The sequence below is a fragment of the Cebidichthys violaceus genome, unplaced genomic scaffold (genome assembly GCF_023349555.1).
Source record: "Cebidichthys violaceus isolate CVI_PGR_0920_01 unplaced genomic scaffold, fCebVio1.0.p SCAF_15, whole genome shotgun sequence".
Taxonomy (NCBI): Eukaryota; Metazoa; Chordata; class Actinopteri; order Perciformes; family Stichaeidae; genus Cebidichthys; species Cebidichthys violaceus.
Genome location: NW_027176318.1, coordinates 13,790,042 through 13,816,243, shown reverse-complemented (window position 1 = coordinate 13,816,243; position 26,202 = coordinate 13,790,042). Strand labels below are relative to the sequence as shown.

General features: G+C 41.5%; 1 protein-coding gene across 1 annotated transcript in view; it reads right to left on the bottom strand.

Moving 5' to 3' along the window:
- Window positions 1-24,026, bottom strand: part of tnikb (TRAF2 and NCK interacting kinase b) — a 32,629-nt gene extending 8,603 nt beyond the window's left edge. Inside the window, 14 exon segments of the mRNA XM_068710333.1 lie at window positions 1,202-1,288; window positions 2,136-2,252; window positions 3,910-4,108; window positions 4,791-4,857; window positions 5,005-5,180; window positions 5,483-5,561; window positions 6,144-6,198; window positions 7,200-7,330; window positions 7,609-7,699; window positions 8,896-9,006; window positions 9,297-9,422; window positions 9,720-9,776; window positions 18,513-18,578; window positions 23,545-24,026. Coding sequence (XP_068566434.1) covers window positions 1,202-1,288; window positions 2,136-2,252; window positions 3,910-4,108; window positions 4,791-4,857; window positions 5,005-5,180; window positions 5,483-5,561; window positions 6,144-6,198; window positions 7,200-7,330; window positions 7,609-7,699; window positions 8,896-9,006; window positions 9,297-9,422; window positions 9,720-9,776; window positions 18,513-18,578; window positions 23,545-23,652 — 1,470 coding nt within the window. The 5' untranslated portion in view covers window positions 23,653-24,026.
- Between the last annotated feature and the right edge of the window lie 2,176 nt (window positions 24,027-26,202).

Genomic DNA, 26,202 nt, shown 5'->3' with positions numbered 1-26,202 from the left:
ACCGGCGCAGCTTTTCCAGCCTTTACGGCACTTGTTCAGCGGTGTAAATCGCATCACGTGACGCAGCTCAGCCAATCAAAGATGGGTATTCTGACAAGTTTCCTGACTCGAGTGAGATGTAGACACACGGGGGAGACGAGGAAAGAGAACGAGGAGTAGGAGAATCATTACGTGAGTCAGAGACGTTATTTCACATGACGTCAGAGAGACCAGAGTCTTTAACCAATAATGAACAGACTGTTATCGGTGGATTCTTCACAAGGGCATTTTAAAACCAGTGTGTCTCATGTTCAGAGACCGTAACGATTATTACAAGCGGTAATGTGAAGCTCCACTACGAGACAAAGCACAACTCTTTTGAGCAAACGTACCCACTCACATCTGAAATGAAGACACAGAAAATAAACCCAAGAGCCCAATATGATCAGAATCCTAACAGATGAATTCATCGACCAACTTTGATGTTAACAGAGATAATAGAGCTGAAACACGTGGTTTAATAACCACAGATAAAGTCCATGCTCACACATTTATCTTGTTAGATGAGAAAAATATAATATCGTGACTTTTTTGATTGACATCACTTCACACCTGAATGAACTGAATTTAAAGCTGCATGGCAATTCAGTGAAATTCATTTTTCTAAAATGAATTACTTCATTTTAAGTAAATGATTTTGTAACTGTGCACCATCTCCTCTAAAATCTAATCTGAATTTAGACAAATTGTCTCATGAATGTGATTTGAAGTTAGCTCATGCATGCCATTTTGAAGGGCTTTCATTTTGAAATGCTACATCAGAATGTTCTGGTTCTCTCTGAGTGTTGTTGCAAATTTGACCATGCTTTAATGCTACAACCACATTTTTTGTCACCAGACGTGTTTTGCCACCATACCAACTAACAAATTATCACAATTTTCTTCTTCTAATCTATTCATATGCAGCACACTCTCCCTGCTGTCCGGTTTTTATGACGACTTCATCGGAAACAATGAATCTGAGTTTAATTTAATTTCAGGACCGCCAGCTATCGACTGACGCCCATCGCTGTGTGTATCTATTGATTTGATGTTTGTTAACTTTTTTCTGGAGCTGATGTGTTATTCTGTCTTGTCTCAGTATTGACGGAGTACGGATCGACTTCTTGATTTCTGTGTGTAAATAACAAACGGGTTTCAGGAAGTGTTTGTGTGATGTTACCAGGAGTAAGGCCTGCTCCTGCAGGAGCTGCTGCTGCAGGATCTCCAGCTGCCTCTGCTCCTCTTCCAGCTGTCTACGAATATACTCCTAACCAATCAGCACCCGAGGGGGGGGGGGGGCAACGTGAGGCGCAGCCAATCGGAGAGCGCCGAAGAAGCAAGTTGGAGCCCAGGCAACCAGTGACATCAGCAGAGCAGGAAACAGGAGGAAAGGAAATAAAAGAGGAGGAAAGTAGATTTATTGAAGAGGCGTGAAAGTAGGGATTTAAGGATTGAGAAAGGGAAGCAGCAGGGGGTCTTAATTAGTAGAGCAGGGAGACGATGCTAAAGATCAAAAATCAGCTGTGCAAGAGGCAGAAATGCCTGAACAAAGAGAACGTTAAGGCAGCGTGGCACTGCAGGAAAAGTTAACTATTAGTCGTTTGCTAAGCCTCTTCTGTTAAATTTGATGTGTGGTGATTCCACACTTTCTCCATTTCTCTCTTTATAATTCTAAGGATGTTGCATTTAAACTGCACCACAACCTTTAAATGTATTTATAAAATGCATGTGCCAACAGGCTAATGAAGTAGATAACGCCCCATTTGCACATTTAAAACATGAAATTTCAGAAAGATTATAACACAAAAAAATATTTTCTTAATGTCAGTAATCATTCGGGGTTTCATGGTGATATCTGGAAGTTAATTTGTTGTACTCTATTCACTCTTAAAAGGTGCAGCAAGCAATCAATCAATCAATCAATGCCACATTAGGGTCAATACATATTCAATAAATAAAATAAAAATATTCATCTGTTCATATGTTTGTTTTAAACGACGAGAAAGAAGAAATAGCTCAGGTGAAGGTGAAGTGCAAAAGGTGACGTCAGTAAGCCCCGCCCCCTCCTGTGGATGACACCTGTGATGTAACGTGGGGCTCAGGTGTTCTCCTACCTGCTCCCTCTCTGCGTGCCTCCTCTCCTCCTCTCGGCGGAGCTGCTCCATCTCCTCGTACCTCCTCCTCTGCTCTCGCTCCTGCTGCTTCCTCATATCACGCTCCCGACGCTGTTGCTGCAGGTGAAGAAGATTATTATTAATATCACTTCTGCTCTGTGTGTGTTTGAGTGTGTGTGTGTCTGTGTTTGAGTGCGTGTTTGAGGGTGTGTGTGTTTGAGTGCATGTGTGTGTGACTGTCAAGTGGTCCCTCTCTTTTACGAGGTTTCAAAGTGCAAACTCCCCCACTTGAAAAGGACAGCCAATTTCAGGAAGACTTTACAGGATTCCACTCATTGATCTCACTTTTGCTCTCTTTTTCTTCTTTCTTTTATTTTAGAAGTTTGATGCAGTGATCAAGTAACCAGGTGAAAAACCTTTAAATACAAACAAAACACCACTTAAAAAAAATGAAAAGCAAGATAACCACATGCAGTTAACAGACTACAATACTTAAATTACTTAAATTAAATACCCACAAATTAACCTTGTAAATACATAGCAAACAATCCATTTCCAATATTGTGAGTAAATTAATTAAATACAGTAAATACATTTTTAGCTGAATTTGATCATGATTTCATCATTTTAACAGTACAATAAATCAGCAGCTCTTTAAAAGGATAAATCTTCCAAATGCATCACTTTATAAATTGTACTTAACTCACATGGTTCTTCAGTTTTAATTACATTTAAATCACATGATTTTAAATAGATCACATTTCTAATTATTTAAATACCATGACAGCATTTTAACTATATTTACCCAACATGCTTTTAACCATCAGTATTTGCAGTTCTCAATCAGTTCATCTCAGTCAGTGGCTACAAACAATGGGCTACAACAGTTACAATGCATGATAGCTCACTGGCTGCTTCTTCCTTGTTCAAAACAAGCTTTGGTTTGCACAAACACTGTTTCAGTCACTTCTGTTGCTTCCTCCCAGACTCTCAGTGCTGCTCTGCTGTGATTCTGTGAGTGTGTGACTGCAAAGCCAGTTAATTAGCTGATCAATCTCACCTGGTGCACTCAACCTGGTGCACACAGGCTGTAAGGGGTGTGGCCCACAGTTCAAACTCAACCTGGTGCACACAGGCTGGAAGGGGTGTGGCCCACAGTTCAAACTCAACCTGGTGCACACAGGCTGGAAGGGGCATGGCCCACAGTTCAACTCAACTGTGTTTGAGTGTGTGTTTGTGTTTGTGCACATCAGGTGTGTTTCCCTGGCATTTGGATAAGCTGAGGTGCTAACAATCTCAGGTGAAGAGGAAGACGAGTCGTTTTATAATCAAAAGCTGAGATGTCTTTTTTTTTTTTCAAGTGTGATGTGAAGCTGCTTCATTCGTTCACCCTCTGAACCTCAAAAACTTGCCGGCAGGATTGAAAAGCATGTTTTCTTCAAACAATCGGCAAAAACGACACCGTTTATCACAGCCAGAAGCAGTAAAAAAAACACCATTATCATCTGATTTTCATCTTTCCGACAATCCTTGAACACATCATCCTTTTTATTTGAATTGTGTGAAAAACCCCACTATAAATGACTATAACAAAGTAAAAGGATAACATTTTGAATTTACCGGTCAAACGATTTTTGGGACGTTGCACCTCTAGTGTTCCCTTTGCTAAAGGAGATAAGTAAAGGAAGCACTGAAGCACCTTTCCTTAGCATTTTAGAGAATTTTAACCAGCTCTTATTATGGCGGCCACTTTAGGAACCTTCCTAGGAGTTACCTCCTCCAGCCGTCTCCTCTGCTCCTTCTGCTCCTCGATGCGTTTCTGCCTCTCGGCCAGCAGTTGCCGCTTGTGCTCCTCGTTCTGCTGCTGCTCCAGCTGCTGACGCCGGATCAGCTCCGACCGCTCCTTGTTGGCCAGCTGGAGGCGCAGGAAGTCCCGCCTCAGGGTGGACTCACCGGGGATGTTGATGATGGAGCTGGAGGAGGATTAGAATAAAAAAATATTAATTTAATTTATTAATAATAATAATAATAATGTGTTAATAACATTCATCTTCATTTTATAAATGATATGAAACAAAGTGGAAGTAGCAGTTGAAGTAGTGGTAGTTGTAGTAGCAGTGCTTGCGGTATTAGTTCTAACAGCAGTAGCATTAAGTGGTAGTACTAGTAGCAAAAGTATTAGCCGTAGCATTAGTAGTACTATAGTTGTAGAAGTAGGAGTAGCAGTAGAAGTAACAGTAGTAGTAGCAGCAGTAGTCGTAGCAGTAGGAGTAGCACTAGGAGTAGTAGTATTATTACTAGCATTAGCATACGTAGCAGGAGAACTAGAAGTATTAGCCGTAGCATGAGTAGTACTATAGTTGTAGAAGTAGGAGTAGCAGTAGAAGTAACAGTAGTAGTAGCAGCAGTAGAAGCAGTAGGAGTAGTAGGAGTAGCACTAGGAGTAGTAGTATTATTACTAGCATTAGCATACGTAGCAGGAGAACTAGAAGTATTAGCCATAGCATTAGCAGTACTATAGTTGAAGTAGTACGAGTAGTATCATACATTGTAACAGCAGCGCATGAAGAAGTAGAAGTAGTAGTAGTAAAGCTGTAGAAGTGGCAGTAGTAGTATCAGTTGTACTGTCAGTATTATGAGTAGTAGTGGTCGTACCTGGGCTCTCCGGCGTCCCTCTCTTCATCCTCCTCTTCACTCCCGCTGTACTCGTATTCAGTCTCATCTGGAGGAACACACACACACACACACACACACACACACACACACACACACACACACACACACACACACACCCCTCAGGTCAACATCCACATGTTCTGAAACATCTGGCCCTTTGTGCAGCTGTCTACAGCTGTGAGGCGAGCCTCACCCCTCTCCCCCCTCCTCTTCTTGGTGCGGTCGATGTGGTCCTTCAGCTGGATGCGGACCTGCCGCTCGTTGGGGAGGTCCCTGATGAACGGGTGCTTGAGGAGCTGCTCGGTGCTCGGCCGCTGGCTGTGGCTCTTCAACAGACAGCTGTCTATGAAGGACTGGAACTTCTTCGACCTGCGCGCACATACACACACACACACACACACACACACACACACACACACACACACACACACAGACACAGACACAAACAAACATAAATCTTCATTTACTTTAAATGATCAATGATATGGAGGATTTTTAAATCTAAAGCTTAGGTTTCACTTTTCAGAACCGGAGGTTGCTGAACCAGGTTGAACCAGGTTATTCTAAATTGCTTTAAATGGACCTTTACATAGTAATCAGATTACTGATGAATGAATAATAAGAACAGAACAGGTGCAGAGGACACATCTGTGTGTGTTTTAGTGACTCACCACTTCTTGGACTTGAGTCTGGGGGCGGGGTTTCTGGGGATGAGGAAGAGCGCTCTCATTGGATGCATGTCGCACAGAGCTGATGAGGAAGAGGACGAGGAAGTGGAGGGGAAGAGAGAGGACAAAAGGACGGGAGAGGAGAGGAGACAAGAGGAAAGAAAAGGACAGAAGAGGATAGAAGATGAGGCAAGGAGAGAGGAAACAAAAGGGAAAGAGACAAGAGGAGATGAGAAGCGGATGGGAGACAAAACGGCAGGAGATGAGACAAGGGGAAAAGGGAAGGATAGGAAAGGACAGACCAGGATAGGAGACGAGGCAAGAAGAGGAAAGAAAAGGTTAAAGAAAAGGGAAGGACAGAAGAGGCGACAAGACGAGACAGGAGGAAAGGAAACAAAAGAACAGGAGAAGATAAAAGGGGAATGGAAAGGATAAAAGGAAAGAAATGCGATTGAGAGGAGAGGAAAAGAGGAAATAAATGAAAGGGGACAAAAAGAGAAAAGGGAAGGAAAGGACAGAAGTGAGGAGGTGAGAAGAAAGAAAAGGAAACAAAAGAGAAAGAAATGAGGGATAAAAAAGAAGCAGAGACAGATTTAGACTTCTAGCCAGAAGACAAACTGTCCTCACTAGTGATGTTTTAATGAGTCGGGCGTTTCACACTTACGTGGTGCTCCCTCTGCCATCTCTATCGCTGTGATACCGAGCGACCACAGATCACTCTGCAGAGACAGAGAGAGAGAGAGAAAACTGAAAACTTTCACATCCTAAAAACCTGTTACCGACTTCACACGTCATGTTTTTCGGGTTCCACTGGTCAGTGTTCTTGTTAAGTGATAAAAATACAGAAACTACCCTCTCAGTATCTCCCATCTGCCTCTGTTTGAATAGAACGTATCTGATACTTAAAGGAGACGTTGATACTGAAAGATGAGCCGAGTGTGTGTGTGTGTGTGTGTGTGTGTGTGTGTGTGTGTGTGTGTGTGTGTGTGTGTGTGTGTGGTGGTGGTGGTGGGGGGGGTTTCCGCCCGCAGGGATTCGTTCTGCCCCTATTACCGTTTCACATCCTTTCCTTGAGGAGACTTTACACGAGTCTGTGTGGTCAGAGTTTTGTACAGTCGGGCGGTCGATGAACGGATACGATCGCAGAACCTTTTCAGATATATGTATATATATATATATATATATATATATATATATTTTTTTTTTAAAGGTCAGCCTGTGTTCACAACTACAAGCATTTTGATGGATGAAGAGTTGATCTTTGGGAGCGCTCCAAAGAGAAACACAGTTTCTTTTTCTTGAATTATTTTCTTCTTTATTAAATACATACAAGATTTTTGATTTCTTTGCATGGTGTAAAAAAAAAGAAGAGTTGTTGTGCAAGTTGCCTGAAAATGCATGTGACTAAAAAGAGGGCGGAAATATCTGAAGGCAGCAATTAAACCTGCCATAATATGTGGGATATTAACATTAAATCACATGACTTGAGTGTGATGAACCATCAGGGAGAATAAACTCGAATCTCAACATTTGCAATAAAACTTCTGTGGTTGTGCATCCCTGTGTTGCATAATGACAATAAATGATCCTTGGAGTAGAAAGTACAATATTTGCCACTAAAATGTCTGGTGTCCATACAGTATATACAGTACTATATACTGTGTACACACACACACACACACTAACACACACACACACACACACACACACACACACACACCTTGAAGTCGTATGTGGCGTCGGGGTTTTCATCGCAGGCGATGACCTCGGGGGCCATCCAGTACGGCGTCCCAATAAACGTGTTCCTCCGTCCCACCGTGCGATCCAGCTGAGCGCTCACACCAAAGTCCACTATAAAATACACACAAGCACACATTGAATGAATGGATTGAATTAGTTATGAGTCATGCAATATTATCAAATATTAATGTAGCACTCGTTTCCTTTGTAAATATACGTCATTTATGATCAGCAAACAGTGTTTTCTTGCTGTGTATTGTTTGCTCAACACCAGCAGACAGCAGGATGACACAGTGTGTGTGTGTGTGTGTGTGTGTGTGTGTGTGTGTGTGTGTGTGTGTGTGTGTGTGTGTGTGTGTGTGTGTGCGTGTGTGTGTGTGTCCTCTCACCGAGTTTAACCTCTGCGTTCTCCGTCAGTAACACGTTCTGGCCCTTGATATCTCTGTGGATGACCTTGTGCTGGTGGAGGTGGGTCAGGCCCTGGAGACAGAGAGGAAAATGTACTCACTACTTCCTGTGACACGGACCTCACTGCGATGGTAAACTACACTTGTTCTGCTGATGTTCTTCCATCAGCAGAACAAACACTGTAGTCGACGTGTCCGAAGTGTACTGTGAGCCGTCTGTCTTGAATCTACTTTGTGAGCCTTTTCTTTAAAAATGTATTTTAATGTTTATTCAACAATCATCATTTCATTCCATCTACCGTTTTTGACAGAAACAGAACATATTAGCATGAGACTGTGTATTTAATTTAATTATTTACTAAAATAAGGTGTTCCTCAGGGAACCTTCTGGGGTTCCCTTATGTTTGCAATTGTTTCCGAACAAAAGATTTAAACCAAAACATTTATTTTTTAACGCCTAAAAAAAGTTATTTTTATAATAGTAATTATTTATTGATATGATTTCTTCTGAGATCCAATATGGCCTTTGTTAAAAATCAATACGATGGCTCATCAATAACCCTCTATTGTTCCTTTAATGAACACATATGACCTCATCATGAATGTTTTATGAAAGATACAGGAGATACATTGTTATCGAGAGCAACTTAGGTTTCTGTACAGAATAGTAAAATAAGGTGTTCCTCAGGGAACCTTCTGGGGTTCCCTTATGTTTGCAATTGTTTTCCCATCAAAAGAGTTCAACCAAACATGTATATTTTTAAAGATAACACCCATAAAAGATGTATTTAATAAAAAACCCAGCTGCAGTCAATACTAGATATTAATAATAATCCCTAAAATTGTTTTTTAATCATCAATTTTATTCTTTAAGTCGAGATGTAATTTGTTAAATATCATCTACATGTAACAGTAAGAATAATAATCGTTAACTCCACCGGGTTGCGGATGATTTCCTATCGGATCCAATATGGCCTTTGTTAAAAATCAATACGATGGCTCATCAATAACCCTCTATGGTTCCTTTAATGAACACATCATGAATGTTTTATGAAAGATATAGGAGATACATTGTATTCAGAGCAACTTGGGTTTCTGCAGCAGAAAATAAAATACTTGAAATAACAGAATTTCAAAATAAGGTGTTCCTCAGGGAACCTTCTGGGGTTCCCTTATGTTTGCATTTGTTTACCCATCAAAAGAGTCCCACCAAAACATTTATGCTGACATGTAACTAGCGGTGAAGTGAATATAAATGTCCGTTCTCACCCTGAGGATCTCTCTGCAGACGTAGGCGATCCACTCCTCCTTCAGAGAGTTCCCTTTGGTGTTCTTGATCAGATCGGTAATCGATCCGGCCCCACAGAACTCCATCACCAGCTGCACACAATCAACGTTACTGGTTAGATCACCATACGTTCTCACATCTACTCATGCTTTACATTACTGATCCGCATATTCTAAATTATGCCATGAGTTTTAAAAAAAGTGTGTCTTTGATGAAAGCCCTCTACCAACTCTACCAAAACCAACTGTAAAAATCACAATAACTCCAAAAACAAATTAACATTAAAGAATAAAGAAGTTAAGAGTGAACAGGGTGTGTTTTAAGGCTAAAATGAGGTGCTACGTTGCTCTTTAAGCTCCAGACACGTGTGTGCTGTACGCACCCAAAGCTGGTCGTCCATCCCCGGAGGGTTCTTCTTGACGAAGGCTCCGTAGTAGGTCGCTATGTTCCTGTGGTGGCTGTACTTCTTTAACATGTTGATCTCTGCTTTAATCTCCTCCTCCTCATCCTAAAACACACACACACACACACACACACACACACACACGTTGCAAACATAAAAACAATTCTGTGTTAACTGAAATGTAAAATAACAAAACATATTAGAATCCTGGAATCAGATGAAAGAGGAAACCCCTCCAGTAGAATCAATCGAGGACAAACTGCTGCATCAAGCGCCCTCGAGCAAGGTGTGTGTGGGCATGTGCAGATTTAATGTGTGTGTGTGTGTGTGTGTGTGTGTGTGTGTGTGTGTGTGTGTGTGTGTGTGTGTGTGTGTGTGTGTGTGTGTGTGTCTGTTACTTACTCCTGTGACGTCCATGACTTTGATGGCAGCAAGCTGTCCTGTTTTGACATGGCGACCCTGAAAGACAAAGAAAAAAAGGACATAATGAGAATAAAATAAAACAATTCAAGCACCTAGTGTGTGTGTGTGTGTGTGTGTGTGTGTGTGTGGGGGTTAATGCATTTTGCATTTTTAAAGGAGAGACACCTGATAAATAGGGTAACCATGAAACTCCACCAGTTCATTACTGACATTATGACGATTATTTTTTGTATTACAAGTTCTGAAATGTTCTGTGTAAATATGCAAATGAGGCATTATGTAATGGTAACTTTTGGTGAATTTAAGAAGAAATCTACAGATTTAAACAGACAAAAGTAGTAAAATAGATGTTTTCTTTCCTCTAGTCTGAAAGAAGACGTGTTATGGAAGTGAAATAGACCAAAAACTAAAAAGTGACCAGTGCATTTTATCACAAAATAATACTCAAAGGCTGCCAGGTGACTTTACTCATTGTATGTGAAATAACAATATCACCTTTTTAAAATGCACTTATACATTTTACTGAGCCACTAAATAAAGAAGAGTTGATTCATTCCAGTGTCTATATTTTATCTCTTGATCACACATCTTGTTCCACCACAGATATTCTTTAATTCTAATGTTTTTTTAGAGGTCTGAAATGCTAAAAACATCCAGGATTTTACATAAAAAAGCAACAAAGAAAGTATCTTTTATGTAGTTATCTTGTGGCCCCTTGGAAGGGCCCCGACCCTTATGTTGAGAACCACTGCACTGTCCTGAGTCTCCAAACCGAAGTCAGCATCACAGCTGTTAAGGCGAGAAAGTGGAAATTTATCCTCCTCACCAGCATCAGCCCACCACCCCAACACACACACACACACACCATCTCCTCGTGGTAACCTAGCAACAGGCCAGGCAGGTTGTTTAGTGAGGGCAACGAATGGGGGGGTTGGAAGAGGCAAAGTGACAGCAGTGTGTGTGTGTGTGTGTGTGTGTGTGGGGGGGGAGGCCATGATATTTCACACTCTGGGTCACTTTCACATGTCAGTTGCTCTCTCTCTCACACACACACACACACACACACACACACACACACACACACACACACACACACACACACACACACACACACACACACACACACACACACAGCGTCCTGGTTACTCAGTGTTGCATCAGACTCTGAATGTATCTGACAGCACAGAAAAAGTCTCTTGTTCTCTGTTTCACATCTTTGTGTCTGTCGCATCTTTGTTTTTCCTGTTTCATATCACACAACTTTATCTCTCTCTCTCTCTCTCTCTCTCTCTCTCTCTCTCTCTCTCTCTCTCTCTCTCTCTCTCTCAGCAGCTATGTATATTGAAGCGTGAGGCGACTGTCGGTCCAACTCATACCTTTGAATCAGTAAAATATATACAGAGAGAGAACAACTAAAAATGAAGCGGAGAGACCAGAGATTAGCATTAGCTAGCTAGCTAGCTTCTAACAAAGCAATTCAACAGTGATGCTAATAATGTAATAATGTCCTCACACAGCCGACACAAGATGACCGTCTGCTCATCTGGGTTTGGTGTTTGTTGTAATTTTTTGTTTACAATGAAGTACGTTTGGTACGTGGATGTAGGCGACTGTTTATCGGACCACAAACGAGACAAGAATTAGCGTTAGCTAGCTAGCGCTGTTTAAATGTGATCTTGTAAAATGTAGTTGTTGGTGAGAAACTTGAATACATACAGTTATAAAATAGATATCAGAGAGCGAATTATGACATTCTTAACTTCATAACACTAAACCTAAGCATCTTATAATACATTCAAATTCATTAAAACTACTTTTTTTTAATGAATAAATATACAATCTTTCATTTCCTGATCATTTGAATTGTGTGTTTTTTTATGCAAATAATAAATATAGGCAACAATAACAAAGTAAAAGGATATTTACTGCAGGATTAATAAAGGATTATCTTATTTAGAATTTTAGACAGATTACTCTGACATCTGGACGGTTTAAATAATTTTTCCAAAAAGTTAGTCTGATAGTTTCGATTTTATGCAATTAAAGCAATAAAAGTATTGATTGTTTTCAAAGAAGGAAGCCAAAGTAGTCATCCGTCTTATTTTCTCTTTTGCATATTGCTCCTTAATAAAGTGAAAGTATCGCTAAAATAATTGATAGCTGCCGCCCTAATGACGAGTTAAATCATTGGCCAGAGATTGAAACAAGCTGCAGAATATGAATATTTACTGTTTCTGTCTGACTGAGCTGTTTCCAGAGATTACTGAGTGATAAATTCTTTATTGAGTCATTCCATGCACCAGATTTGTGGAGATTTATTAAAAAGTTATCAACCAGAAACCCGAGGTAAAGTGTGTGAAGCGTGCAGGACGTCTGCAGGACGAACGGCAGCGGTCCACAGAGATGAAGCAATAAAAGTGGAGGCAGATAAAAAAATAAAAAAATAAAAAAAAAAAGCAGAGATGAGAGGAAGAGATCTCTTTGTTTTGCTATCTCTCTTCCGTTCGACACCGACGGCCGGCCAAACAATCTCCCAAAGGCGACACCGAGCTCCCGGTGTGTGAGAGATTATGGCAGAATCAAGATGGCATGAGGAAGCTGTATTAAATCCATACACACATGCAGGCAGGGAGAAGGGAGGAGGGTGGAGGAGGAAGGGGGGAGATAAAGATAGCGACAGAGTGAGAACAGAGGGAGGTGGCAGGTGAGGAGGAGGATGGCAAGGGGACTTTCAAAAGGCAGCCCGAGGCGTAAAAACACAGCTCGCGTTCAGACAAGCTTCACATTCTTAACCCGAAACACAAGCCTCAACACATGAAGACGGAGACAGAAACACACTGACGGAGGCAACATACAGTATAAGTCTATATCCCAGCACTCTAACAATACAAATTTAAATGGAAACCAGTTCTCTGACTACGTTTTACACGCACCAAATATTCCAGTTTTTGCCTTTATTCTGGAAAAAGACATTATTCCTAATAAACTGTCATAAAATTCATATTCCACTAATGTTCCCGTCAACATGCAACTGTGCAAATTCTGATTTAGAGTGAAACGACCCCAAGCTGCATCCTCATCACCGGGGCCAGTGAATCCCACATTGACAACATTCTCAATACTTAAGTCTCTTAAAGCTGCATTCTCTCTAGTGTCCATCAGGGGGCGACTCCTCTGGTTGTATAGAAGTCTAGTCTAAAATGACTCTACTTCTCTCTTGATTTATTCCCTCAGTAAACATTGTAAACATGAGTTTATGGTCTCAATCTCTAGTTTACAGTCTTCTTCAATACATGATGTTCATTTAGTAAACTATGGTCCTTTTAGAGTCAAACAAACCATAAAGCAGGGGATAATTTAGGGCGGGTCTACACTGTGATTGACAGGTCTCTCTACCAGAGACGTATACGGCGTCTCTACGTCACTCCTCCACATTCCAAATATGGTCACTTCCTGTTCTCTGGTTGCAAAAAAACCCCAACATGGCGACGACTGTAATCCAAGATGGCAACAGCAAAATCGCCGAAACTTTATTCTTTGTGTCTTTACTCCAGCTTTGCAAACTGTTGGCTGGTTGATTTTGTGTTCAATGCACAGAGCTGGTTGTAAACGGGAGAGACGCTGTGTGTCGCACAGAGCTGTAAAAACCTTTATTAAGACGCATATTCCTAATGCACTGTATACGAGTCCAAAGAAAGCTCCTGGAACAAGTAATATCAGCACATCCCACATGTTTCAATTGGAAAATGCTCCATTTGGAATGAGGACTAATTCAGAATATGTGTCTCAATCACGGTTTTTACGACACTTTAGTCTGTAAACAGGAATACTAATGAAATATGAATTTTCATTAGTCTTGTTAATTACTTATGAGTAATATTGTCTTTTTCGGAATAAGGTAAAACAAAACCTGAATATTTGGTGTATGTAAACCTGGTCATTGTTTTTGTTTTTACAATAATTGTTTTGTACACACAGCTTGTAGTTGTTTGAATCATTTATGCTGATTTCTAGCATGATAAATATTTTAGCTGCATAATTATCAGCTCAACCAGGAGAATATTGTGTCCTGTGCTCTCTAACGTACCACGTCTTTTTTTACTCGTATTACGATTTTCTTTGCAGGAAGAAAATTATTTTTGCTGAGTTTTTTTCTTCTCCAATAAAATGTAACTGCATTGAATTAAACACAAGAGTTGATTACAAGGAATTTTGATCTCAGTATTCACAGGAACTGTTGCAATAATGTTTTGTACCTTTTCTCCAGGCAAACCACTGACAGGACTTCTAGCATGTGTGAGAGTTGTGTGGCTAGAGCCGGTCATATCATGTACTGAAACAAAACCTAATGAATGCCTCCAGGCAGCTCTTGTTGAAACGTCATTGTTACGGTAAAACGGCTTCCCAGCTGCAGCTGTTTGCTGCTAAAATTGCACCTTACAGTACAACTGTGTGTAATTATCAGTTTCTGACTCGTAAATAACACTTGTGTCAATATCCAAAGCTTAATTACGACTGGGAAACTCTGATATGTCGCCTGAGAACGAAACAAACATGGAGGTCAGAAAAAGTCAGTCGTGAAGCCAAAGCTTCATGTGTTAAAGCTGCATTCTCTCTAGTGTCCATCAGAGGGCGACTCCTCTGGTTGTATAGAAGTCTTTGAGAAAATGACTCTACTTCTCTCTTGATTTATTATTTCAGTAAACATTGTAAACATGAGTTTATGGTCTCAATCTCTAGTTTTAAGTCTTCTTCAATACAGCGTGATGTTCATTTAGTACATTATGGTCCATTTAGAGTCAAACAGACCATAAAGTAGGGGATGCTTTAGGGCGGGGCTACACAGTGATTGGCAGGTCTCTACTGCGGCGTTGTTCGGTCTGGGAGTTGTTTTTGTTTTCATCTTACAACTTCAACTCTTTCACAGTGTGTTTTCACTTCATGAGAGTTAACTGTAAAAAAAAAATGTTGATTCGGTGTTGTAGCTCCGCCCTCTTGTATCACAATCCGGTTGCAAAAAACAAGATGGCGCCGACCAAAATGCTGAACTCAAGGCTTCAAAACGGCAGTCCACATACCAACGGGTCTCAGTCTCTCTACATGTTTATATCTGACCACTACATATTGGGCCACTTGCTAATGTCCTCCACTCACTAATACACACTGATCTAGAAAGTCCCTTTGTTTAGGTTGCGTCCTCAATCTTTGCTGGTTAATAGTTTCACAAGCTATTGCAACTCTCCGTACTTCCGTTGCCAAACTTCCGTACCTATGTCATCATTGTTTACGAACCGTAAAAAAGGGTCTACAAGCTCAGATGTAAAGATGCTCAGATGTTGGTGTAGAAACCCTTTACGCTGTTATTCTGAAACTATGACTAAACTCATATGGTACTTTATGGCTTCTGACTCAAAGATTATGACACAAGATATTCCCACACAATCTGCGAATATGAAAGAATAACATTTAGAAGATGATGATTAATTCTGTGCAGTTTTTTGTGTTAAAAGTCAAACTTCATTTACAGCAAATAATCCGTTGTTTTCTAAACAAAAGCGTGACAATATTTTCCCAGGAAGTAAAATTGTGAAGAAAGAAACCCCCCCCCCCACATAAACAAAAGGCTGTGACATCATAACATCAGAAATAAACTTCACTCAGATCACTTTTTATGGCGCCGAGGTCTTTGTACGTCACGTGTTTTCATCCAGCTGCCAGGAATGTGATGAAAGTGAGACATGAATGAGGAGGGAGGCGTCGCTGGAGGGCTTTTAAAAAACCAGATCTGTGCCTCACAGTCAGCGACGCCTAAACGCCTCCGGCACCAGCGATCAATTTAGAGTTCAGTGTGGACAAATAAAAAACTAGAAGCATTCTCCCAGCACACAGAAAGCATGAATCTGACGCCAGTAAACTACCTCTGATTGAGACTGAGACCCGTTGGTAGAGATGTTTAGACTCTCAAAGCTTACGGTGAGTTTCAATCAATAGAACTAATTGAACTCCGCGTTTTTGATTAATCAAATCCAGGAAAAGAAACAAAAACTAAATTGTTTATATATGTTTCTAATCTGGATTAATAAAGTTCTATCTTATCAAATGTGCTGGTGCAAGAAACTCTGAAGAGCAGCAGCAGCTATATTTCTTTAGTGAAATGTATTTTAAATGTCAGACAGCCATCATTCAGATATTCCTTGTTTTATCGCTCGCTCACGATGTGTAAGTGTGAACGATTACTAAACCTGGGAGGCAGGAGGAGGAGGAGGAGGAGGAGGAGGAGGAGGAGGAGGAGGAGGAGGAGGAGGAGGAGGCGTCCGCAGCCTCGAGGAGAGAAAAAACATTTGGAAGCAGCTGGAAAAAGAGTACTTGAAGTTGTCCTCCCCCCCCCGATGTACATTTCAGAGGTAAATATTGTGTAATACTTTAATATACAACTCCAGCAGCTCCATATAAACTTCCTAGACAGCAAAGACATGTAATTGTTCCGATTAAGTTTCCTGGAACAAAATGATGTAATTTGGCACTAATTATAGGCAAATGTGAGACAATAATTAATTAATTCCAATTAATTTGTAGCTGAGCCTTGAGAGTGAGCCAGCAGTCTTTTGTTTTTTCCTGGGATGGTGTCTCGTCCCTGGACTCTTTATATCTGGAGACGTGCCTTTAAAAAAAATGATTAACCATCGTGACTGATCTTTACATGGTGTAAAGAGCTAATGTGTGCTTAAATGAACGTTCCCTGACCCTTTTTATAGCCTCCATGTTGAACCGTTAAACCAGCCATTTAGAAGAGAAATACGCTCGATAGATCACGACTTTGTTTTATGCACGTGTTGTTGAAAACATACACACGTTAAAATACTTAAGGGTGTGCAGAAGAAATGGATATTTTGTTTTTAAATAATTCAGTACATTACAATTTCTATAATTTGGAATATCGTTTTTGTATTTCTCAAAACACGATACACCGATTTTGAACATAATCATGGTACTTTATAAAAGTACAAAAGATACAATTAATATGCTCTCCTCAAAGCCACCAGACTCCATAGAGAAAAACACACTTTTAACTCAACAGAAACGTGATAAAACTCATCAAAACCTTCTGTGTTTCCACTGTTCCAACAATCAGCAACTCTGGTTTGGCCGAACTAAAGCCTTAATGCACAAAGGATTGTGGGTATTTTAGGTGCACGGAGGATGCAAGTCCTTAAAAAAATTCCTCTGAATTAAGGACTCGGTAGAAATCAAAGGATCCTAGACAGTTTCTCCGCTCTTTGATGAAATAAAAGTGTGAATGTTCTGATTCTATAATCGATACTCAAGTGTATTGATCCGCCCACTTCCACAGCATCTTTTACAGGGTGATAGTTCTTCCAGTGAGCGTTATTATTTTAGATCTTAATTTACCCACAATGCTCTGCGATCGACCCCAGTTTGTTCTGTCAATAATCTTTTTCCAAAGCAGCCGTCACCGTGTTGAAGCAGCAGATCAATACCGAACGAACGCGTCGAGGCGTTGTGCGTCTCGTTGTGTATCAGCAGACGTGTGCGAGTGTGTCGCACACACACACACACACACACACACACACACACACACACACACACACACACACACACACACACACAGAGGCTCTGTGATGTTACAGTCTGCGTGGGAAAAAGCTTCATAGTCGTAGCTTCAGTTTTGGTCAAAAAAATTTAATTTCTTTGAGCTCATTTTAGTTGAGTCAACAAATCTCAAATCACATGTTTCAAACACATTTCAAGCCAAAAACCATCATATAATCCCTAAAAATATCCATCATTTCTCTATTAAAACTAATTAAATTCTTAAATTAAAATACTAAAACGTCAAAAAAGTCAAGCAGCGCTCACGTGGTAGCTTGAAAAGAAGCATTAGCGACATGCAAAATTTGCAAATGCTCAGTTTTATTACTCGCAAACACACAACAGGCTTTTTCAGCCCAGCTGGATAAAGGAGATTTGGAGTTTTGCTGTGAGAATGTGGTCGGTTAAAGTTTAAATTAAGCATGAAAACAAACTTCAAGGACGAGTGAATCAAGAGTCAAGAAGCAAAGCATTTAAAACACTCTTAAAAAAAATATAACTGCTTTTACTAAACATGGCAAATCCTCCGGCGCATGTCGTCCATTCATATTCTGAATTTTGATTATTAGTCGTAATGAGACGGTGAAACGACGGTACGAGCTCCTTTAAAAGACACAAAACTGTATAATATCAACCTTGTACACTACCCACAATCCTAACGTGGAACAGCGCCGTCTCTGATTGGTGGATTTTTTTCAAACGGTTCGTTTTTAAACTTTAAAATGTTTTCCTGAAGACATTTTGGTTCGTTTTTAAAGTTTTTCAGGAATTTCCAGAGGCGGCGAGTCGCCAATCGCAATGGTTTATGGGATAAGTAGTTCCTTCATTAATAAAATAATAATGTACACAGTCCTTTTCTTCCCCGTTTGTTGCTTTAAATTAAAATGTTTTATGCTCTCGAATCATCTCGTAGTTGGTTCCATGCTTCACCTCATTACCTTCAAATGTACTCAATATGACACTTAAATTTAAAAACCATCAACCTCTAATTTATAACACTGAGAAGTTTTTTGGCATTAAAACAGTTTCAATGGTGAGTTTCTGACTCCTTTCATCCGTCATTGTAAAACAAACGTAGCTCCGTTTTTGAACATTGCTCATAGAGGGAAGCGTCACTCACACACACACACACACAAGGCTGCACAGATTATGGAGTCTTACCTTGTAGACCTGTCCATAGGTGCCATTTCCAACCAGTTCGACCAGCTCAAAGATACCAGCTGGGTCCTAAAAGAGAGAGAGGAGGAAGAGGAGGAAGAGGAGGAAGAGGAGGAGGAGACAAAAAAAACAACAAGACAAAGTCAGTCAGGAGAACATAAACTGGATTCAACTGAACACAAGATGGATTTAGGAATGTATGTGTGAGGAATTTGACCTTCTCTCTCTCACACACACACACACACACACACACACACACACACACACACACACACACACACACACTCACACACACCTGTAGCATTGCCCTGTGAAAAGCCTCTCTCTCTGTATCACCACACTGTCATTATTCCTTCAGTGGGGAACGAACACACGAGTTTTCAGAAACCATCACATTCAGCAGGATTGTTCTTCTGCACCTAAAACAACCGAGTCACAGTCGACATTCTGCAGAGATCTGAATTATGAAAACGTCACGTAAACAAACACGGAACCTTTATGAGAAACACGACGCGTGTAAACGGGTTTCTAACCAGCTTCTTCTTTGTGACTAAGTGCATGACAAAGACTCACAAAGAGATAAGTCCTCAGATTCCATACAAAGTTAATCCCTGTAAGTAGGGTTCTAATGATGGTGTTAAAAGTCAAGTTTGATTTCGCTTTTGTCCAGCCGTTATGCTAAGCTAAGCTAACCGGCTGCTGCAGAACAACGATAAACCACTGTGAGTAAAAAAGATGGAGGTCATTGTGTACATTTACATCTGCAACGGAGTTTAGTGCAGATTATAACCACTGAAATGTTTCTATTCTATTCTATTCTATTAACACGGGAACTTGACAGAAACCATCCATCCAGCTTCAAATCTATTTTAAACAAAGAAAATAAAAACCTTTTTATAGAAACAAACTTTCTGATGCCGTGCTTCAGAATGAGAATAAAAATATGTGACAGAGGAAACCCAGACGAAGGCCAGCAGCTGGATTCAAAACACACACACACACACACACACACACACACACACACACACACACACACACTTTCTTATCTCCAGGGTGATTAAAATTCAATAACACAGATTTTGATCTTTAAGCATACCTGTGTGTTTGGTATTAGCGTGCATGGGTGTGCGTTTGGTATTAGCATGTGTGTGTGTGTGTGTGTGTGTGTGTGTGTGTGTGTGTGTGTGTGTGTGTGTGTGTGTGTTTGGTATTAGCGTGTGTGTGTGTGTGTGTGTGTGTGTGTGTGTGTGTGTGTGTGTGTGTGTGCTACAGTTGGAGCCTCCTGAAGGGGATTAGTATAAAAAGCAGCAATTCTTTTCACTCAAGGTCAAACAGGAGCACATTTAGTCCTGGAAGAAGACTGTACCCCATGCACACACACACACACACACACACACACACACACACACACACACACACGCACACGCACACACAATGTACACAGACACAATATGTACACACACACACACACACACACACACACACACACACACACACACACACCTGTACTTGTCTGTTGCAGCCTTTAAGACCACACGCATAACAAAAACACCAGCGAAGAAGAAAGAAGGAGACCAGGAGCTGATGTTAAAACAGGCTCACCTGCAGGTTGCTAGCAGCTAGGAGGCTAATAAGCACACAGGTGCACCAAAGGGAAAGAATACGTGTGTGTGTGTGTGTGTGTGTGTGTGTGTGTGTGTGTGTGTGTTTGTGTATTTATAAAAACAAGTTTAACATGTTTAATTCAGAGCACACAGCTTTTTTAATTAAGGCGATAACCACAAATGAAATTTAGCGTTGTATGCAAATGACGCCGTCAAGCTAAGAAATGGAAGCTCATAGTGTTGTCACAATACTGGAATATCTAACTTTGATGCAATACTTGTAAGATATTGATCATTGAACATTAAGGAGATAAAATGTTTAGCAAGCATTAAACACAGCTGTTTATTTGTGTATCAATACTGTGCAAAGAGGTTAATACAAATGTTTTCCCAAAGTCTAAATAGTCAAATTATAAAAGTAAAAAATAACGCCAACATTCACCATTTTCTCCCTTTTTTCACAACCCTATTGTCAGACAAGAACAACATAAAATGATTCTGCTAAACCCTGGATTGCATCTTGCAGTCTTTCTTTGAAGGGGAGGATAAGATCATTTTTTATAAAGCCTGATGCTGCAGTTCTGTGACAGGAAACCAACTACAGTCTCTTCAGTCGGACATGAGATCAGTTTCATTCTGCATTGCTTCATAAATGATTCACCGCTGACTGATGGTCAAAATATGGAAAACTACTTTCATTTGAATTGATTATTTCAATAATCGACAGTTCTTTGGTCTATAAAATTTAAGGAAATGTTGAGAAATGTCCAAGATTACTTTTGTGTTTCTAGTCTCTGATATCTGATAATGATACATTGTAAACAATCAGTGTTCAAACCAACAGGAGGAGAGCTAGTAACGTTAGCAGCACCACTAAAGGCTAACCAACGGAGGTTCACTTCAGTTACATTATGATGCCTTTCAGGCTCTGCTCAGTGAAAATGAGTACTGGCTGAAGGTAAATTATAACATTATCATGTGTTCACAGGTAATCTCGTAAAATGTAGTTTTGGTGAGAAACTGGAGTAAATACAGTACAAATACATAAATAGCAATCTTTTTTTTCTGACCGTGACCCCGAACCGTGACTCTAAAACCGTGACTCCGAACCGTGACTCTAAAACCGTGACTCCGAACCGTGACTCTAAAACCGTGACTCTAAAACCGTGACTCCGAACCGTGACTCTAAAACTGTGACTCCGAACCGTGACTTCGAACCGTGACTCTAAAACCGTGACTCTGAACCGTGACTCTAAAACCATGTCTCGAAAACCGTGACTCCGAACCGTGACTCTAAAACCGTGTCTCCAAAAACGTGTCTCCAAAAACGTGACTCTAAAACTGTGACTCCGAACCGTGACTCCGAACCGTGACTCCGAACCGTGACTCTAAAACCGTGTCTCCAAAACCGTGTCTCCAAAGCCGTGACTCTAAAACTGTGTCTCTAAAAATGTGACTCTAAAACTGTCTCCAAAACCATGTCTCCAAAACTGTGACTCTAAAACCGTGACTCTAAAACCGTGTCTCCAAAACCGTGTCTCCAAAACCGTGACTCTAAAACCGTGTCTCCAAAACCGTGACACCCAACCGTGATATGATCCAAACCGTGAGTTTAATGATCTGTTGCACCACTATGTATACACGGACCCTCATTCGTCTGGCTGCAGAACACCATTTCTGTCGGCAACATGCACACTTATATTTATGACGACGTCAGCTGTAAAAGGGTCTATAGACGTTGGAATATACAGGAGAGTAAAGCCACCTCCTCCTCTGTTTACAACCTCTCTGACCACTCGTCTTCCTCACCTGTTGGACTCTTCTAAAGATATCTCAGTCTCTGACGGGACAAAACTGGAAACGAAACATCCAGGTTATAAATAAAACAGAGTTTTCCTTCAGGGGGACTCGTAACGAGGAGGACACAACCTCTGTGACTCTGAAGTCTCACACGGTGAGAAGAGGAGGAGAGTAAATGAAATAATTTTGGGATGTGAAACAGGAAGTGTGTGTGCTTGCGACAGGCTTTGCGTCACACTTAAAAGCCCCCCCCGCTTCATCCTGGGTGACCTAATTTCTAGTCGGAAAGCAAGGATTCTCATTTTTACAAGAACGTGCACATCTCTTCTCGGCTCTTCTGTCTGTCTTTGTCCCACAATGTGTTTGTCTCTGTAACAAACACACACACACACACACACACACACACACACACACACTCAGTCCCACCCGGTCGATCATGTCCAGACTTGAGTGTTGCTCTGCAGGTACGACTGTGTTACGTAAGCAGCAGGAGAAAAGGAGACAAGAAAAAGGAGCTGTGTAGAATAACACACACACACACACACACACACACACACACACACAGTTATATCATTCATCTTTAGCTGAGCAGTTAAATCCAAATAAGAAATTTCCTCTGAATGCATCATCAGTCCATCTATCCTTCACACACACACACACACACACACACACACACACACACACACACACACACACACACACACACACACACACACACACACACATTCCAACACTGTCTCCTTCCCTGCACACCTCCCTGTCTTTTGGCAGGCGCGCACATGCACGCGCACAGACCCACAAGCAGCCACTGCCATGCAATGCTGCTGTCGCCACAACATCACGAAATGGCGGAACTCGCTCCTGTTGCGGTTATCATGTTATTATTCAGTGTGTGTGTGTGAGAGAAAGTGAGCGCGTGCATGTGTGCGTGCATCTGTAGGCTCTGTGTGTGTGTGTGTTGTGAATCTGTCAGTGAGCAGGCAGCTTAACATCTGCCCCACATAGTCGGCTGCAGACAGAGCGGCCTCTATTATGCTGTCTGACGCACGCGCACGAGGGTGGGTGCACGCGCAGTATAAGAAGCAGCAGCAGCAGCTCAGGGCCTCATTACATCACGTCCCAATTGTTAAGAAAAAAACATCAACAACAAACAACAACACTAGTGTCGGTGGGAGGCCACATGATCCCACGTTCTTCCATCCGACCTGATTTCCCTCAATCACTGGCCGCCGTGCACGAGCACTACAACCCCAACACACACACACACACACACACACACACACAAACACGCTAACGTACATGCACGCGCACGCACACACACCACCACCAGGCAGCAAATCCAGAGGAAAGCGCAGGGAGACGCATCCTTGCGAGGAGAAGAGGGAAGTGGGTGAGGAGGTAAGTGGGTGAGGAGGGAAGTGGGTGAGAATGAAGAGAGGAGAGGGAATAGGGAAGGGGGGGGGGGGGGGGGGGGGGAGACAGGTGCTCAACAGCCCCCACACGCACGCGCGCGCACTTCGACAGACACCACATGCACGTGCACACACACACATAGAGAGAGAGAGAGAGAGAGAGAGAGAGAGAGAGAGAGAGAGAGAGAGAGAGCGAGAGAGAGAGGTAGGAGACATTACCCGTAGTGCAGACAGGTCTATCTCGTCCAGACTCCGCGCCGGGGAGTCGCTCGCCATGGTTCTCTCGGTAGATACGGGACTCAAGATGGAAGCTTCCTCAACGACCATCGACCGAGAGGTGCAGAGCGGCGGGGACGAACACACACGAACACTCCTCTAAAAGAAAATTAAAAATGAAAAAAATCTCCCCCTCCTCCCCCCTATAATAAAAAATAATCCTCGATGTTGCGCGCTGTGCTCCGGGTTGCTACATGCTGCTCGGCGCGGTGAATCCGGCGCTACATACCTCCACCTCGACACAACCGAGCACAGGACGGGACTGAAGGAAGGAGGGGGGGGGGGGGGGGACAGACGTGCACGCGCACAGAGATAGCGAGAGAGAGAGAAAGACGGGTGCACAGCAGCAGCCGAGGCGCTCACACACACACTCACACACACACACACACAGAAACACACACTCACACCGTCGGTCCGTCCGTCTGTGAGGCGGAACAGCAGCGCGCTTACCGGGAGTGGCCTGCGAGGAGGCTGCGCTACAGACAGAGACGCCCACAATGAGACAGACACACAAACACACACAAACACACACAAACACACACACACACACACACACACTTTTAGTGTGACAGGAGAAAGACGCATATCTGCACAGCTGTCTGCTCCTGTATTGCGGCTCATTAGGGTAAAAACTTAAGTGTCTGCAGGTCAGTCTCACACCCTTAGCTGTCAGGGGCGTGCACGCGCACGAGGGGGTTGGTGTGTGTGTGTGTGTGTGTGTGGGGGGGGGGGGGGGGTCGACCACCATGCCCCTCATGGGACATTTACATGCTTCATTTATGTCTTAATGTCACATCAGAGACATTTAAGTGGTGCCTCCTCTGAGGGGTCGAGCTCCAGTTTGTGTCCAGAAATAAGCATCTGATTATCCTAAAATATAAATATATAACCAGCGACAACACAGAGGCTTTTATTTTATAGTAACACATTATATATATATATATATATATATATATATATATATATATATATATATGGTAACATACAGCTGCCCTGAGGGTGTTTCCAGATCCCTCAAAGACTCTTTGAACCATTTGGATGAAAAATAATCTGCTGCATAATAAAATAAAATGTTTTTATGTTACAACCAGCTGGACATGACATCAGTGTTTTTGCCATTGTATTGCATGAAAATATAAACTATTAGCAAACATAATTGAATGAGTTAAACTTGAATTGGATGCAGTACTTTCAGTACCTACATCTGTAACTTTAAGAGGTACCTGTGTCTCAGGTGAAGGAGGCGTTCTTGGCCTTGGCACCGCCCACTTTTGGATCCATTATCCAATAGATTTGAAAGCCTCTTCAAACAGGTACTTCATTGTCTGTGATCATCAATAGTTTTTACATCACTAGTTTAGTTTACACACTGACATGCAGCTTCAATGCAGTATGATTCCTTATGATGATATATACTACATATTAATTAAGTAGGGTTATTTATATATATATATATATTAATATAAACATTGAGTATGAGTCCTTAAGATGATATATATTACATTTATTTTTCGGTTTTGCATCTTCGTAGTCGTTTTGCGTCTCTTTTTGGTAGTTTTGCGTGTCTTTGTGATCAGTTATTGTGTCTTTATGACTTTCCACCACAGTGATGGCGGCGCCGCTAGATGGTGGAAGGGATGAGCCTCTACTGTATCTTTTGTCCTCTTTAAATCTGATGAGGACTCAGCATTACTGGTCCGTTTGTAAAATGAAACGCTGCAAATCAGAGCCGGTGCTCCAGTCCCTTTCTTCACCTTTGGATTGTTAATTTTGAGTTCATGTGGTTCAAATCTGCTGACATCTGTGACTCACCTGCAGGACACACCCATAGTCTGTTCTTAGGATCACACATCTGTAATCACACGCCGAAATCTGCAGGCACATGAACGAATGTTGATCTTATGTAAGACAAGACAAGATACTGAATAATATATATATATATATATATATATATATATATATATATATATATATATATATATATATATATATATATATAAAAAGAACGCAATATAACATCATGAGACAATGGTGTCCGGGGCACAGACATGTAAAGCCCCCCCCTCATAAGAACATGAGCATTTTTGGTTGTTTTGCATCTCTTTGTAGACGTATTTTGTCTCTTTTTGGTCATTTTGCATCTGTTTGTAGTCGTTTTGCATTTATTTTCAGTTGTTTTGTGTCTCTTTGGGAATTCCCAACGAGAGAAGTTAGCTGTAACTTCAAACAGAGGCTCCCAAACCTTTTGGGCCCCTGAGTCTGTATGTGCCCAGCAGGCCTGATCCAAAATCCCTTCATATACGAAAATAATCAGGACACTTGGGAGTGCGTTAATCGTTTTAATGCAACGGCTGCAAACAAACAGTAACACATCTCCTCAGAAGAACTCTGAACGTCCTCAGTCATGTTTCTGTCTGTGCACGTCCTCAAGTCTCCACATATTGCTCCAATGAATCACTCCATCAGTGCAAAAACAAAATGTAACGTCACTGAACCGGCACATAACTAAATTGTGTGTGTTGGAGCTGTAAACAGCAATTAATATGATGTGTGTCCAACCTTTTGTGTGTCTGTGTGAGGTTGTGAGTTCTCAGGACACAC